The 14,935-nt window shown below is 40.5% G+C and overlaps 1 protein-coding gene and 1 pseudogene across 3 annotated transcripts; both read left to right on the top strand.

The window, feature by feature from the left end:
* Positions 1 to 1,185: 1,185 nt before the first annotated feature.
* The window catches only part of LOC128030601 (protein MAL2-like), a 32,369-nt pseudogene continuing 18,619 nt past the window's right edge, over positions 1,186 to 14,935 (top strand).
* Positions 5,348 to 11,582, top strand: LOC128030123 (uncharacterized). Of its 3 annotated transcripts, XR_008187818.1 has the most exons (8): positions 5,361 to 6,115; positions 6,305 to 6,426; positions 6,556 to 6,733; positions 6,836 to 7,112; positions 7,212 to 7,389; positions 7,513 to 7,589; positions 8,596 to 11,224; positions 11,366 to 11,582. XR_008187818.1 is itself a non-coding variant. In XM_052617623.1 (6 exons), exons 2-6 carry the CDS (start codon positions 6,705 to 6,707, stop codon positions 7,895 to 7,897), a joined length of 753 nt encoding a protein of 250 aa, XP_052473583.1. In that variant the 5' UTR covers positions 5,348 to 6,426; positions 6,556 to 6,704; the 3' UTR covers positions 7,898 to 8,063. The 3 variants fall into 3 exon arrangements, 1 of the variants encoding a protein (XP_052473583.1); XR_008187819.1 differs by having other exon boundaries at positions 5,353 to 6,426; XM_052617623.1 differs by lacking the exons at positions 8,596 to 11,224; positions 11,366 to 11,582 and adding an exon at positions 7,706 to 8,063 and having other exon boundaries at positions 5,348 to 6,426.

Genomic DNA, 14,935 nt, shown 5'->3' with positions numbered 1-14,935 from the left:
TTACAGGGGAATTAGGAAGGGGAGGATAAAAGCAGAAGTTAACCCTCTGAAGTCGATTAACGCATATACGCGTTTTTACTGATAACCTCTTAGACTCCAGAGGGTTAAAAATCCCCAAGGGGAACGAGTAGATACCTCGGTATCACTCTGATTCGGACGAGAACTTTGCCTCGTCTAGATCATACCCCTTAGGTTCTGCTTACCTCCTCGTGACCCACGATTCCTCTAACCCCTGCCCGCAGGTGGTGGAGGAGCGCGAGTTGTGACACTAGCCTTCTGTGCCCGTCTTTGATCCTCAGATCGAGACAGGCCAGGACCACTATGTTGTTTGGGCTGAGACCTGGACCTTTGTGGAATAAAGGATCTGAAAGCACCAGAGTGCGACTTCGTCTCCCTGAACTTCTCAAATCGCTGTCTCAACGGAAATACCGAAAAGCTCAGAAGTCGAAACCTGAGCATTGAGAAGAAAGCTTTTTCTTTCCTCCCAATGTCTGCCATGTTCATCCACAGATGTCTCTCTGCTGCCACCATGGCCGCCATAGTCTGCTCATGGTGGAGGCGGCCTGCTTGGTAGCACGGAGAGAGATCGGTGGTGTGGCGAAGCTCAGCTACCTGATCAGAAAAAGGCCCCATGCCTCTATCCAGGTCTCTTAGCAGATCAGTCTGATATGCTTGAAGCACCAGCATTGTGTGTAATAAAGCCACAGCCTGACCTGCTACTGCGTATGCCTTGCCATTTAAGCGAGATGATTTTCTGAAGGGGCTTAAACGGCAAGGAGGGAGATTAAGAGAGGATGTTTCCCCTGCAGAAAGAAAAAATGTTCACAGATAAAAATGTATAAATTATTTATAAAATGTCAGCCTGAGCCCAACGGGCCCCGATTTATTTATGACCCTAGGGCCGGGCTTCGGGCCAATTTTCACGTTATAGCTCACATGTGGGCTGGGCCTCGGGCCTTTTTTGGGTTATTCTTCTATTTATATTGTTAGGCATTAATAAAAAAAAAATTAAAAAAAAAAGAGAAGTTGACGTCGACGATAGAAAAACTCACATAGAAAGACATTTCATAACCTTATAACTTTCATAATCTGATAATTCAACCCGTTATATTACCCGTTATTACACTGACATACTGACATGACAGTCTCACGCACGTATTTCCGTCAGCGCGACCCACGATTATACTTCACTTATATCAACTTATTGTAGTAGTAGCTATTATAGGCCTCTAAATTAATGTATTAATCATAGCCTAGTTGGCCAACTAATAATTATAAAATGATGATTCATGTAGCGGCAAGCATTTATGTGTCTGCACCTGTTGCTGCGGGCCACGCAGCAAAGAAGAGAGCGCTTCCTCGGTACTTCCTCGCTGCCTCGGTATTTCAAAATTTTTCATTTTACTCACTGTGGTTTAATATGTAAAAATGTATTAAACTAACGGTCTGTGTGATAAGCTTGAAGTGTTTTATATTTATGAATTTTACTGTAGCCAGTAAAGTATTAGCGTTGATTTGAGAGGCTTAATTGATTAAATATGTTTTAGGCTACTCGCTGTCGGCTCGGCTGACTAACGTTAATCGTCATTTAAAAAAAATGCTTGGGTATGCTGAACCTATTCATTTGTAAATTATTAACAAAAGTTGTGAACTTATTTTTGTGCATGGCCAAACAGAATAAAATAAAATAAATACTTTAAGTAATAATGCTTGAAAGATTCATAGTAAATTAAACTGAATGCCCTACAGTAATTTTGCTCAACCGTGGGAGTGAAAAATTACCTAACAAGATGGGAGTGGCCACATGCCTGTCAGACCTGTTCCTGGTACATGACTCCAGCAGGATTTTTCTATGTAGTGCTTTGTTCAAACTGTTTTCGTCAAGTTGAATGAGGATGGCAGAAACACCGAACCCGGCCACTACCTCCTTTCCAGCACCAACTATTTCTCTAGCCCTTGGAATAGTAATATTGAGGACATATTCAGGGGGCCTGATTTGTTTGGAAATTGTAAGTGATCTTGTTTATAACTTTTTCAAGGCTTACTGGGTTAAACCTCTATAATTCATAAAGATATAGCCTTTCTTGGAATATGGCAGTATACACATCGATTTTTTTAAATTTATTTTTTATCAGTTGTTTGGAGGGATGGTGTGGATATTAGTAGCATCGACGAATGTGTCAGTGCGATTGTTTTAGGGTTGGGTGATGTTTGTGTCAGTAACCATGTTCATCTGTTCGTCTGTATACCTTGCTGCCCTCTTTCTGCTGGGCCTGGCAGACAAGATTAAGACTTACTGGAATTTCATGGTGAGTGTGTATGACTTTACAAATGCACAGTGCTAAAATTTATTTTAACCTAACCCTAACTTGGTAGAGCAGGAAATACCAGTGCTTGTTTTTAAAGTTACATTTTTAAATGGGTAGGAGGATTTGCATTTGTTCAAGATCATTTTCTATCCCATGAGTTCATTATTATTAAAATTAACAGATCTTTATTTTTCTAATATGAAGGTCACTTTTTACCCAAATTCAAGACTATACCTTTTACTATGCCTGCATTTTTTTTTTTTTTTTTTTTTATTGCATTTTATGTATATGTTGTTTTGTAGATCCTGAATTGTTATATTAAATATGAAAATCCATTTTAAATCATTACATAAATTACAACCAATTGTAGTGTTTAAATAGGTATTACACAACATTAAATGGAGGTTTCATCGCTGGTTTGTGGTGTAATTTCCACTACACCTAACAAAGTTAGTGTAATTATACAAATCAGTCAATGACACATTTTGCCATTGCCCACATACAGTGATGGCCAAAAGTGACATAAATGTTCTGTTTTGCAAAGTTTGCTGCTAAAGCTAATGTGGTGTTCATTCACATTGTTTCTAGATTTTTGTGCAGAATGATCGGATGCATTTTAAATAAAGTGAAAGTGAAAAATGAAAGTGACGTGACATACAGCCATGTATGGGTGACCCATACTCAGAATGCATGCTCTGCATTTAACCCATCCAAAGTGCACACACAGCAGTGAACACACACACCATGATCACACACCCAGAGCAGTGGGCAGCCATTTATGCTGCAGTGCCCGGGGAGTAGTTGGGAGTTCGGTCCGAGACTCAAACCCACAACCTAATATATATATATATATATATATATATATATATATTGCAAAGTTTGATATATATATATATACAGTACAGACCAAAAGTTTGTTAACTTTAACACACCTTCTAATTCAAAGAGTTTTCTTTATTTTCATGACTATGAAAATTGTAGATTCACACTGAAGGCATCAAAACCAGTAGCGTAGCCAGAAAAGAGACTCTTGGTGTGCATATGAAAATCACATTTATTGTCAGATTACTGTGCAAAATTATGGGATAGTATTTTTGTCGCACTGCTTCCATCCAACCATATTCCTAGTGGTAATTTGCAGGTCGTGTCAAAATGTAGTTAATTGTTAAATGTAATAATTTTCATCCAAATATGATAATTTTGAACTTCTGGTACGATACTTGGACATTTCCAATCTGGCAACACTGTTGATGTTGGGCCTGGAGAGGGAGAAACATCCTCATCAGGTGTAACGTTAAGGCCTTGTGTCCGGCTCTTAATCAAGCCAAGGTTTTTTGCTAAAAAAATTAAGAAAGGAGCTCTGCGACATATTGCTAGCTAGCAAATGTGCAATCAAAAATAATCTGTTTATATCATAGACCGCTGGGGTCACAGTCAGCTGCTGTTTGCTGATTGGTTGGCAGTCCATATGTCGGCAGATATGTTTTAACAAAAATTATTTAAAATGTAAATTACATTTTAAAATGTTTAGCATTATTTCACCATATATTGGAATCTTATTTCTGTGCCCCTGAGAGTATGATTTAGTGTGTGTGTGTATATATATATATATATATATATATATATATATATATATACTTAAATGCAAAACTTCTCAGGTTACGAATGTAACCATGGTTTCCTGAGAGGGAACGAGACACTGCGTCCTCTGAAGGGACACTATGGGGAACACCTCGTCGTGACCCGTGTCTGAAGCATACTTTGAAAAATGCCAATGTGTTGGCCGGCGACAGCCTCTGACGTCGCTACCGGCGCGACTATAAATACGCGCCCATAGGACCCGTCACTTATCTTCTTCGTGAAGCTTGCGTCCGAAGCATGGCAGGGAGCTAGAGGACGCAGTGTCTCGTTCCCTCTCAGGGAACCATGGTTACATTCGTAACCTGAGACGTTCCCTGTCAAGGGAACTTCGAACTGCGTCCTCTGAAGGGACACTATGGGGAACAGTATACCCACGCCACCATGCTGAGGGGAGTGCAGGCCAGAATCATGGGAAACACTAAGTACCAACTCTACCATTTCACCGGGAGTTGCCCCTGGGACGGTTCGACGGCTGTCCATGACATTATCCTTTATGGCCAAAGGCCTAAGCTACATACCCAACTTACCTGAAGGGCCTCGGCCCGGGGTAGAGCTGAAGGCTTGGAATCACGAAAGATTCCTTTAAAGGGATACGGCTAAGAACTAAGCACGGTTTATTACCAAGTCTTGCCTGTCACAAAGGAGGGGCTCTCGTGGCACTCTGATAGAGCAGCTCGTAGATGGAATAGGACCAACCAAAAACATAACAGGTCCAGGATAGGAGACTGTTATGTCCTCAGATCGAGATGGGCCAGGACCCCTTTGTTGTTCGGGCTCTGCTGCTGCGTATGATTTACCATTTAAGCGGGATGTATCCTGGAAGGGCTTAGATGGCAAAGAGGGAGTAGAACCCAGCAGAGCACTAACTTCAGTGTCAGAAAGGGTTAATGACAATGCATCTTCCTCCCGAAGTTCGCTCTCATTTGCCGCCGGAGAGTGTGAGAGGAAAAGTCCCTCTCTACACTCCTCAGCGAGATCCACCTGTGATCCCCATGAGCTCATTCTCCTCCGTGCCTCGGCAACGGTGGGTCCTGAGCCACGAGATCCAGATGACAAACGAGAGCGGAGCTTTTTCACAGAAAAACGCTCGCAGTGTGCGCAGATTGCCCCCTTTAAGGACATCGCGTGCGTACTCTTCGCCCAAACAAGAGACGCAAAGACTGTGTGTGTCATCAGGTGTCAAATAACGCTGACATGGATGCACACACTATTTAAACGCCTTGCTAGTGGATGCCATGATAACGATAATAGATCGCTCTTACCGTTCTGGTCGTTTCTCAGATGCACGCTTCAAACAAAACAGTCAATGAAGACAAAGAAGATAAGTGACGGGTCCTACGGGCGCGTATTTATAGTCACGCCGGTAGCGACGTCAGAGGCTGGTCGACACATTGGCGGCCAACACATTGGCGTTTTTCAAAGTATGCTTCAGACACGGGTCACGACGAGGTGTTCCCCATAGTGTCCCTTCAGAGGACGCAGTTCGAAGTTCCCTTGACAGGGAATCAGAACAAACATAATTCAGAAAGCAAGTACCGGCATAACTGATAACAGTTTTTGAAAGATGAACAATGTAAATCAGTAGGGGATTTTCAAACTCTAATGTTACATTAACATTTTCAAGATGAAGAAACAAGGAAAAGAAGAATGAAGTAGAAATAGAAATAAGTAGAAATAAACAAAATTTTTGAATATTAGACGGACGTTTACTTTTTTGATATTGCATTTCAGAATGAAAGATGAAATTTTAAAAAGGTGCAGCTTGGATTTTTGTTTATGAGAATGACAATGAGAAGACACTCTCTTAATTATTCATGACACCACGTGGATCTTTCCAACAACAGACATGTCAAGCAAGCTGTGATATCGCGCAGTAGATGAGTGAGGCGATCATGGGACGCAAGTGTTTGTTTTCGTGGTGCAAAAGTTCAAATGGGTTGCATATGTTTCCCCGCGATGCTGCCAGGGCTAAACTCTGGCTGAGGGCGGTTGGTTGGCCATCAACCACGGACACATCCAGATTATATGTGTGCAGCAAACATTTTTCGAGAGAGAGCTTCGAGAATTGGAGAATGGTGGACTTTGGCCTCGTTGACTAACAATGCAAGTTGCGTCTTGTGATTGATGCGGTGCCAAGTCCCGAGGACTTTTCTATCCTTTCAGAGGTATGTGTGTGTCTAAAATTTAAACCTGATCGTTTTACTTGCCTTTTGTTAAATAAGCGCTCATTATTAAAATATTTTATATTTCGATAGTACCTCAATTGTATGCTTAATTTGTGTAATTAATTTTGTAATATATTTAAATATGTTTGGGAAATATGTCTTTGGAAATTAATATGTTTGTATTGTCAGCCTAAACTGTGTTGCGAGATGGCGTGTCAGACCGAACAGCCTGCCAAAAAAGATGCTGCATGTCAAACCCATCCCGATATGAAGCATATGTCAACGCAACATCGCTGGAAACCTGAACGAAGGTGCGAGATTATGTTGCACACTTTACAGTATCAAACATCAAAAAACATTAATAGTTTCATAGTTTTTTTTTTATTTAAGTGTATTAGGCACAATGCATTTATTTCATTTAGAAATATCTAATGTCATAGGCACTCAGGTGAAGCAACAGAAAAGGCATGTTGGTTGCAACACTTCCACACCATTCATACCACTAGAGAAAGGTCCTCTTGCAACCTCTACCCCCTTGAAAAGGCCCAGAAGAGAGGCTGAGGATTCTGATTGTAGTTTCTAACCAGGAATGACTTACAGCAACATCTATAATGAGAGGTACTCATAGACTGGTCATGTTTTTTTAATGTACTTCTATTCATCATACATTCATATTTAATTATTATTAATAATGATTATTAATATTGCTGTTTGTTGTAGCACTGTAATTGCAACACCACCCCATATAATGAGGAAATGCATTGTTTATGAGGAAAACCGCATGGACCTGTTCAAGAATTACCCTGCCTGCTCAAGACACTGTGCAATAAAGAGCAGAACAGTGGGTACAGTTCTACATGTGGACCAGACCTGTGTTCATTGTGAACATCACAAACAGTGGGCCAGCCAACCGTATGTCAAGAACATACCAGCTGGAAATCTGCAGCTTGCTGCTGCTGTGCTCTCTAGTGGCTCATCCTTCTTGCAAGTCGCCAAGGTAAGATTTTCTTTTTCTCTCCAAAATATGTGGGATTTGTATAATAATCATTTTTAACAGTTTGAACTTGTATATTTAACTGTTTTTCTTTTGGGTCAGTTTATGCAGGCATTCAACATTCAGGGGATTTGCCACACTACATACCTGAAACACCAAAGGACATTCCTATTCCCAACAATCAATTGGCAGTGGAAACAGCATCAAAATACTGTGATTGCAGAAGCACTCAAAGGAAGGAATGTAGTTCTGGGTGGGGACATGCGTGCTGACTTACCTGGTATGTGCAGTTATGTTGATAATATGCCATTTCAGTTAGCTATAGAAATGTGCTGTTATAAATTACTACTACAGAGTTTATTTCAAGCACTAAAAATGTACATGCTAATATGACATTGTTTAGGACACAGTGCAAAGTATGGAACATACTCGCTGATGGACCTCAGAGCAAACAAGATCATGGAAATTCAGCTCATTCAGGTAAGGTTGTAGTGATTTGATTATTAGCATTGAATGAGTGGAAAACAGATCATAAATATTTCTTTGAACACAATCATGCTTAAAGTTTTTTGAAGAAGGTTGATATGATTTTCCAGAGCAATGAAGTCGGCAACAGTCAGCGTATGGAGAAGGAAGGTTTAGAAAAAAGCCTGAGAGAGCTAGAGCAGAGAAGAGTAACTGTGCGAAAGATTGTCACTGATAGACATCCTGGTGTGATGAAGTTCCTCAGAGAGAGTGGACCAAGCATTTTGCATAGATATGATGCATGGCACATGGCAAAAGGTTAATAATTTAGTAGTTCTAATAATAGCCATATCTAACTGAGAGTATAAAAACAAGGATTCATAATTATATGTTATGTATGTGTTGTCGCTCGATGGTCTCTGGAGGATGGTGTTCCATGTGTGTGAGAGCATGTAGGCTCCCTCATCCCGGTTGATGGTATCCTTGGCCCGCTTCCTGATTTCAATTGCCTCCTTTATCCATCTTCTGTATCTGTTTGGTTCTGATCTGATAATGTGTGCATTGTCCCAGTCCATAATGTGGTTGTTTCGTTTGCAATGATCTGATATAGCTGATTTTAGTTGTTCCTGTTGCGCTTTTTCCTTTTGAGTTCTAGTTAGTCGTCTTGTTGTTTCTTGTTCACATTCTTTCTGATGTTCTTTCTTTCTTGTGTTGAATGGCCTGCCTGTTTCTCCTACGTATGTTTTATTGCATGATTTGCATGGTATCTCGTATATGACATTACATTTTTTGTCTTTGGGGTGTACCAGTAACTGCCTTAACTTTGTGTATGGTTTTACTACTGTGTTTATGTTGTATTTTCTCATTGCCCGCTGTAATGGTTCTGTTATGCCTCTGATATATGGTAGGGTTACTATGTCCTTGTTTCCGGTTTCTGGTTTCGATTTGGGTTTTGTTTTTGATTTGGTTTGCTTGTTTGCGACTTGTTTTTTACTCCACCTGAACGTTTTTGTCTTTCTAGAAGAAAACTGTCTGGATTTTAATCATTGAGAAGACAAAATGAAAATCTTTGAACTATTATGAGGAAGTTATGGAAAAGACTGTGTCAAAGCCCTCCACCGTTTAGAGAGGCTGGAAAAAACAATGGCACGCCATAAGAACCACCTAAGATTCAACCTCCGATGTCGAGATGAGGATATTACACCAGCAAGCCTCAATTTAAGGACCCTATTCACACTAAAAATGCGGAAAAAATAATCAAAAGAGCCCGAAAAGACCTCGTGAAACAGAGGATAAGAACGACTGTAAGATCGAAAGAATCACAGAACAAACAAAAGTAGAGAAGGACAAATTCAAAGGTTTTTTCCATATAGATCATGACACGCAAACTAAAATAGACGAACACCTGGATACCACATACGAACAAGAGTTCAAAAAAACTAAAATCCAACAGTTAAATAAACTTCAAAAGCTGAAAGAGAAAGAGAAAGAGAAAGAATGCAAACAATAAAACATGCATGGAAACAAATGAAACGTGGGTACGGAATTTGTCACAACGCACACTCACGGAAACCGAAAAAAGAATTTTAACACGAGGTTTAAACTTTGCCATTACGCGAAAAAATATACCACACGAGGAGTACATACTAGCAACAGAATTGGCATGTCAAAAAATCCAAGACCAGGGACAAAAATCTGAGCTACGCAACACCATTTTAAAAACCGCAAAATTACCAACAAGCAACATCACAAAAGAGGAAAGAAAAGCAATAACCACACTCAAAAAGGATAAAACTATCACCATCATACCAGCGAACAAAGGACGTACAACAGTTGTCATGGACACGGACAAATATGAAAAACAGATGTAAGCACTGCTAAAAGACAACAATACATATGAAATACTAAAAAAGGACCCTACTGAAGAAAAGAAAAAAAAAGCATTAAAAGCACTTCTCAAACCATTACAAGAAAACAGAAAAATAACAAAGGAAGCATATGACAATCTAATTCACACAGCAAACATTATGCCACGAATATATGGAACACCAAAAATACACAAAAATGGCATCCCATTACGCCCAATAGTAGACAGTATCGGCTCGGTCACTTACAACTTATCAAAAGCATTAGTGGAAATTATAAAACCCCTCCTCGGCCTAACAGAGCATCACTGTCAAAACTCAAAACAACTAGTGAAAGAACTCAACAACATGAAAATAGAATCAGATGAAATTTTAATTTCACACGATGTCATATAACTTTTCACAAAGACCGCCGTGGATGTAACACTTCACATCGTACAAGAACGACTCCAGAAAGACAGGACACTTAAAAGACGCACAAACCTCACAGTCGATGATATAACTGAACTACTGAGCTTCGTCACAAAATCCACATATTTCCAATATAGAGGGACAATATTCAGACAAAAAGAGGGATTCGCCATGGGGGACCCACTATCAGCCATAATGAGTAGTTTTTTCATGGAGGACTTGGAAACTACTGCCATAGCCACAGCACCATCGCACTGCAGACCAACCCTCTGGACACGTTATGTAGGCGACATACTGGAAAAAATAAAAAACGGACATACACAGGAACTCACTGACCACCTGAACAGTATTGACCCCACCGGAAACATAAAATTCTGCAACAGAACCATAGCTTTTTTAGATTTAAAGATCCACCACAGAGATGATGACAGCATCAAAATAAGAGTCTACAGGAAACCAACACACACTGACCAATATCTACTTTGGACATCTGAACATCCCACGGCGCATAAATTATCAGTAGTGAGAACACTTTATGAACGGACTAGTTTCATCACGGAGGAAAAAGACAGAAAGAAAGAGGAAAAACATATCAGACATGCACTTGCATGCTGCAAATATCCGATATGGGCCATAAACAAAGGAAAAGAACAATTCGCAAACAAGCAAACCAAATCAAAAACAAAACCCAAATCGAAACCACAAACCGGAAACAAGGACATAGTAACCCTACCATATATCAGAGGCATAACAGAACCATTACAGCGGGCAATGAGAAAATACAACATAAACACAGTAGTAAAACCATACACAAAGTTAAGGCAGTTACTGGTACACCCCAAGGACAAAATAGAGCAAGACAAAAAATGTAATGTCATATACGAGATACCATGCAAATCATGCAATAAAACATACGTAGGAGAAACAGGCAGGTCATTCAACACAAGAAAGAAAGAATATCAGAAAGAATGTGAAAAAGAAACAACAGGACGACTAACTAGAACTCAAAAGGAAAAAGCGCAACAGGAACAACTAAAATCAGCTATATCAGATCATTGCAAACGAAACAACCACATTATGGACTAGGACAACGGACACATTATCAGATCAGAACCAAACAGATACAGAAGATGGATAAAGGAGGCAATTGAAATCAGGAACCGGGATGAGGGAGCCTACATGCTCTCACACACATAGAACACCATCCTCCAGAGACCAACGAGCGACGGGGGGGCAGGGCGTGGCCAGCCCGGCGGAACTGTCATGTCCGCTGGGTTGGCCACACCCAGAAAATAACAGCTGATAAACGACACGTCACAGCTGTCAGATGACGCTTCTGAGGAAGGCTGCAGGTTGCAGTCGAAACATGTCAAGGTAAAGAAAAAGTTTTTTTTCTCCACCTGAATGTTTTTGTCTTTCTAGAAGAAAACTGTCTGGATTTTAATCATTGAGAAGACAAAATGAAAATCTTTGAACTATCTGTAATGTACTAATTATTTTTTTAATGTTCTGCAGAATATGTTGACAGATTGCAGGATCTGCTTTTTGAAAGTGTGTTGGAGCAGCCACAACTGTTTCAGGAACCTCTAAAAGGACTGCAAATTCCTGACCACCTCTGCACACAGTTTCAAAGACCTGAAAAGAGTGAAGCTGTTGCACAACAAACGTCACGATTTAGACCACCTTCTGTCTGTCTGTGATCTAAAGTAAATAAACAAATTACATGGAAAAATTGAAATGATAAGTTCTTTATTTTAGTCAAGGGGAGGGGGTTGAAAACCTGAATAGGTTCCAGTGTTGTCAGGGAACTGCTCTTTGATGCTGGTAACAGCACACGAGGGAATCACCACCCTAATGTGTCGGCCAAGGTACCCCTAGCACCACCGGACAAAAATCCTATAGGCCAGGTGTCTGTAGCAACTGAGATTGAAACTATAGTTTAACTTGTTATGGATCATTACATAAAATACTAAAATGCTACCTGTACTGTAAATGTATGTTAATCTGAAATTATAAGTTTAGTTAACACCAAGTAAGAATGTTACTAACCTACTGAGGACTGTGTTCTCCATGTCACCATAGAGCTGGCGATATGTAACATAAACAGCTTGCAAAACAAATGTGTTTAGGGCGACAGGTTCAAAACCTGGATGAGCAGTTATGCATGCTGCCCCACCAACCTGCTCACATCTGTGCATCACCTACATGTTAGGAATTAAAAGTAATAATAAAAGGTGTATTATATATATATATATATATATATATATGTGTGTGTGTGTGTGTGTGTGTGTGTGTGTGTGTGTGTGTGTGTGTGTGTGTGTGTGTGTGCGTGTGTGTGTGTGTGTGTATGTAATGGAAACATTTTGACTGATTACATACTGAATTGCAATACAGTGAATTGAGTGTCAAGTTGCGTTTACCTGTGCCACCTCTCTACAGCACAAGTTTTCTCTTGGAGACAGCCTGGTACAGTGACCACAAGTACACCTGTTGCATATTATACGTTTATGAATGAAAACGCTATTTTCAGGTCTAGTGCCTGCAGAAGAGTTTTTAGTCTTCTCTGATTAGTTAGCTAGCAGCTAGCTACCATTCTGACACTTCTCCCATCCCCGCAGCCTCCGGTTCATCCATGTTTTCGTCCACAGTCACGGCAGGGGCTACTGGCTCAAATAGATAGGGCAGAGGACCTGAACCGCCATCTACTATGTCTCCATTTAGCCCTGGGGAATCAGGAGGAGAGAAGTCCTCCACCTCCACAGAGCCCTGCGTACTGCTGCCACTGCAAATTTCTATGTCACTGTCCATCTTTATTTGGGGTTCACCGGGCGCGTAGATGCTATGTAAGCAATGTTTTTTTTAAGCGTTATTTTATTATTATTATTTTTTTAATAAATGCATTTATAGTGTGTATATAAACAACTTTATATTTTATAATGACTGTAATTACTCATGTAAATTAATATGTTTTAAATAGAATTACGATTACTGTAGGATATATGTAGCAGGGCATTCAGTAACTCTTGAAAAGACAAAAATAAAGTGTCAGTGTATTTCATTAGATTTGAAATTTTCCAGTTTTTTTTAAAAAATTAGTATTTCCTCAAGTTTTGCCACTGATTTTTAGTGACAGTCGATATGCATGGGCTACTGGCGATGAGATTTTCCCCCCTCCCCTCTCCTCTCCCCTGCTGTACCACACCCACTCCCCTCCCCTCTTGTCACAGCCACCACGCCCATTTAAGTTGCATTTTTCAAAAGGATTGTGAGCTAGATTTGAGCTGAAAGAGGGGGGTTTCATGACCCTTTAAAATGTCCCACATACCAAAACAAGTAAACAGTTTGGGGATTTTAAACAATAGGGCAATTGATCCTCCGTTGAAAAAAAAAAATGCTGAACAGCTGTTCATTTAGAAACATTCTCAACATTCTCCTAGAACTCACACTTTGCATTCAGTTAACAGATCCACATGAACCATGCATGAAATAGAAGTTTATAAACTCAAACGATAGCTTTATGTGATTTACAGATGAACTTGAAGTCTTTATTCATTCGAGAATAAAGACTGTTCAATAATAGATCATCTTTGACTCGGTAATACAAATTCATGATCCGATTCATGAACAGATGATTCTTTTGAGCCAATCTTTTAAAATAATCATTTATTTTGTTAAATAATTTTGTTATTTTGTTTTGATAGATATGAGGAGCAGGGCATGCAAAATTTCTAGCCCGGCATCCTGGGGACTTTTGTTTTTACAGTCGGGCAGCATATATCCTTGCTCTGCCCGACGGGCTATCGTGAACAGTGATGTAAAATTCCTAACTTTTTCGCATTGTTCACTTGCTTCAATGGGTGAAACGGATCGTAGTTGATCATTTGCACTTGTTTCTAAATCTTGCCAATTCAAACGTCTTAACAATTAGCATGCGTTCGGAGCTTGCGCTCACTTGTTCAAAGCACACGTTGAGAGCAGCATTGCAGACAATGTGTGTACACAGAATTAATTCATCTTTCACGTATCGTAACTTCTGAATGAACACATGCACACAAAATTATCTCAAAATAATTGTCTCTGCAAGTATTCTCGTAAACACGGTTATGTTTTAAGTGAACGTATACAGTGGCCTGCAGCTCAGAAAAATTAGCTGTACCGGATAAATCTGTGGCGGAGTGACTGTGACGGGGCGGAGCCAAAAATGAGGAAGATTAGTTCCGCCCGGACCATATATCGCAAACACCGCCACTACCGGGAACGCCGGCAAACCCAAATCGGCGTGTTATTGGGAACGGGTGTCTTGTTGAGCGTGGCGATCACTGATTGGGCAATTCGGTGAAGAGGAGACACATAAATAGGGCATCAGAAACACAGGAAGTGGTTGGTGATTCCCAGTAGTTATTGTGGGTGCAACGGAGCGGAGGAGAGAGTTGGAGAGAGAGAGAGAGAGTGTGTGGTGTACTGTGGAGCTTGGGCAAAGAGAGATAAACACACAGGGCTGAGTATACGAATATCTTTATTGGAGCATTGTGTTCAGATGCATTGTGTGATGTGAAGTTAACACTCATTGAAGATCTGCTAGGATTTCAGGAAGGAGATCGTGCTGCCAGTTGTGTCGGACGTCGGTTATCTGGAAGAGAAGTGGAAAGATCCAGTGTTAATGAAAGTGTGAGTACACTGAAATATTCATAGAGTCAACAGTTATTTTGCAAGTGTGGAATATCCATATACCTCTTGTGAGTTGTGACCAGTGTGAGTGGCCCCACCGTAATAGGATTGGTGGGTGAGCCGGAACCAGCGAAAAAGGAGTCTGGTGCCTTGTCGTGGCTGTGACGTTTCCTCTGGCCGTCTGCTGCATCGGTGCCCCCAACGTCCAGGAACTAATCCCCGGTCCTATGTGGTTTTGACCCTAATTCACTGTGAGTGTGTGGAGTGCAGTGGGCGAGTCCTTTTCTTTGCTGTGTGCACACTTGAAGTCTGCAGTGTCGTGCTGTGTCATGTTGTCAGTAATCACCCTCTAGGCTGGGAGAGAAAACCCTTTGGAGAAGAACGTGCACCGGTGTTGTGAGATGACCGTCTTTTATA

Source organism: Carassius gibelio, chromosome A16, assembly GCF_023724105.1.
Source record: "Carassius gibelio isolate Cgi1373 ecotype wild population from Czech Republic chromosome A16, carGib1.2-hapl.c, whole genome shotgun sequence".
Classification (NCBI taxonomy): Eukaryota; Metazoa; Chordata; class Actinopteri; order Cypriniformes; family Cyprinidae; genus Carassius; species Carassius gibelio.
Note: the sequence above shows the minus strand (reverse complement) of the source record. Positions and strands in the feature narration are given on the sequence as shown.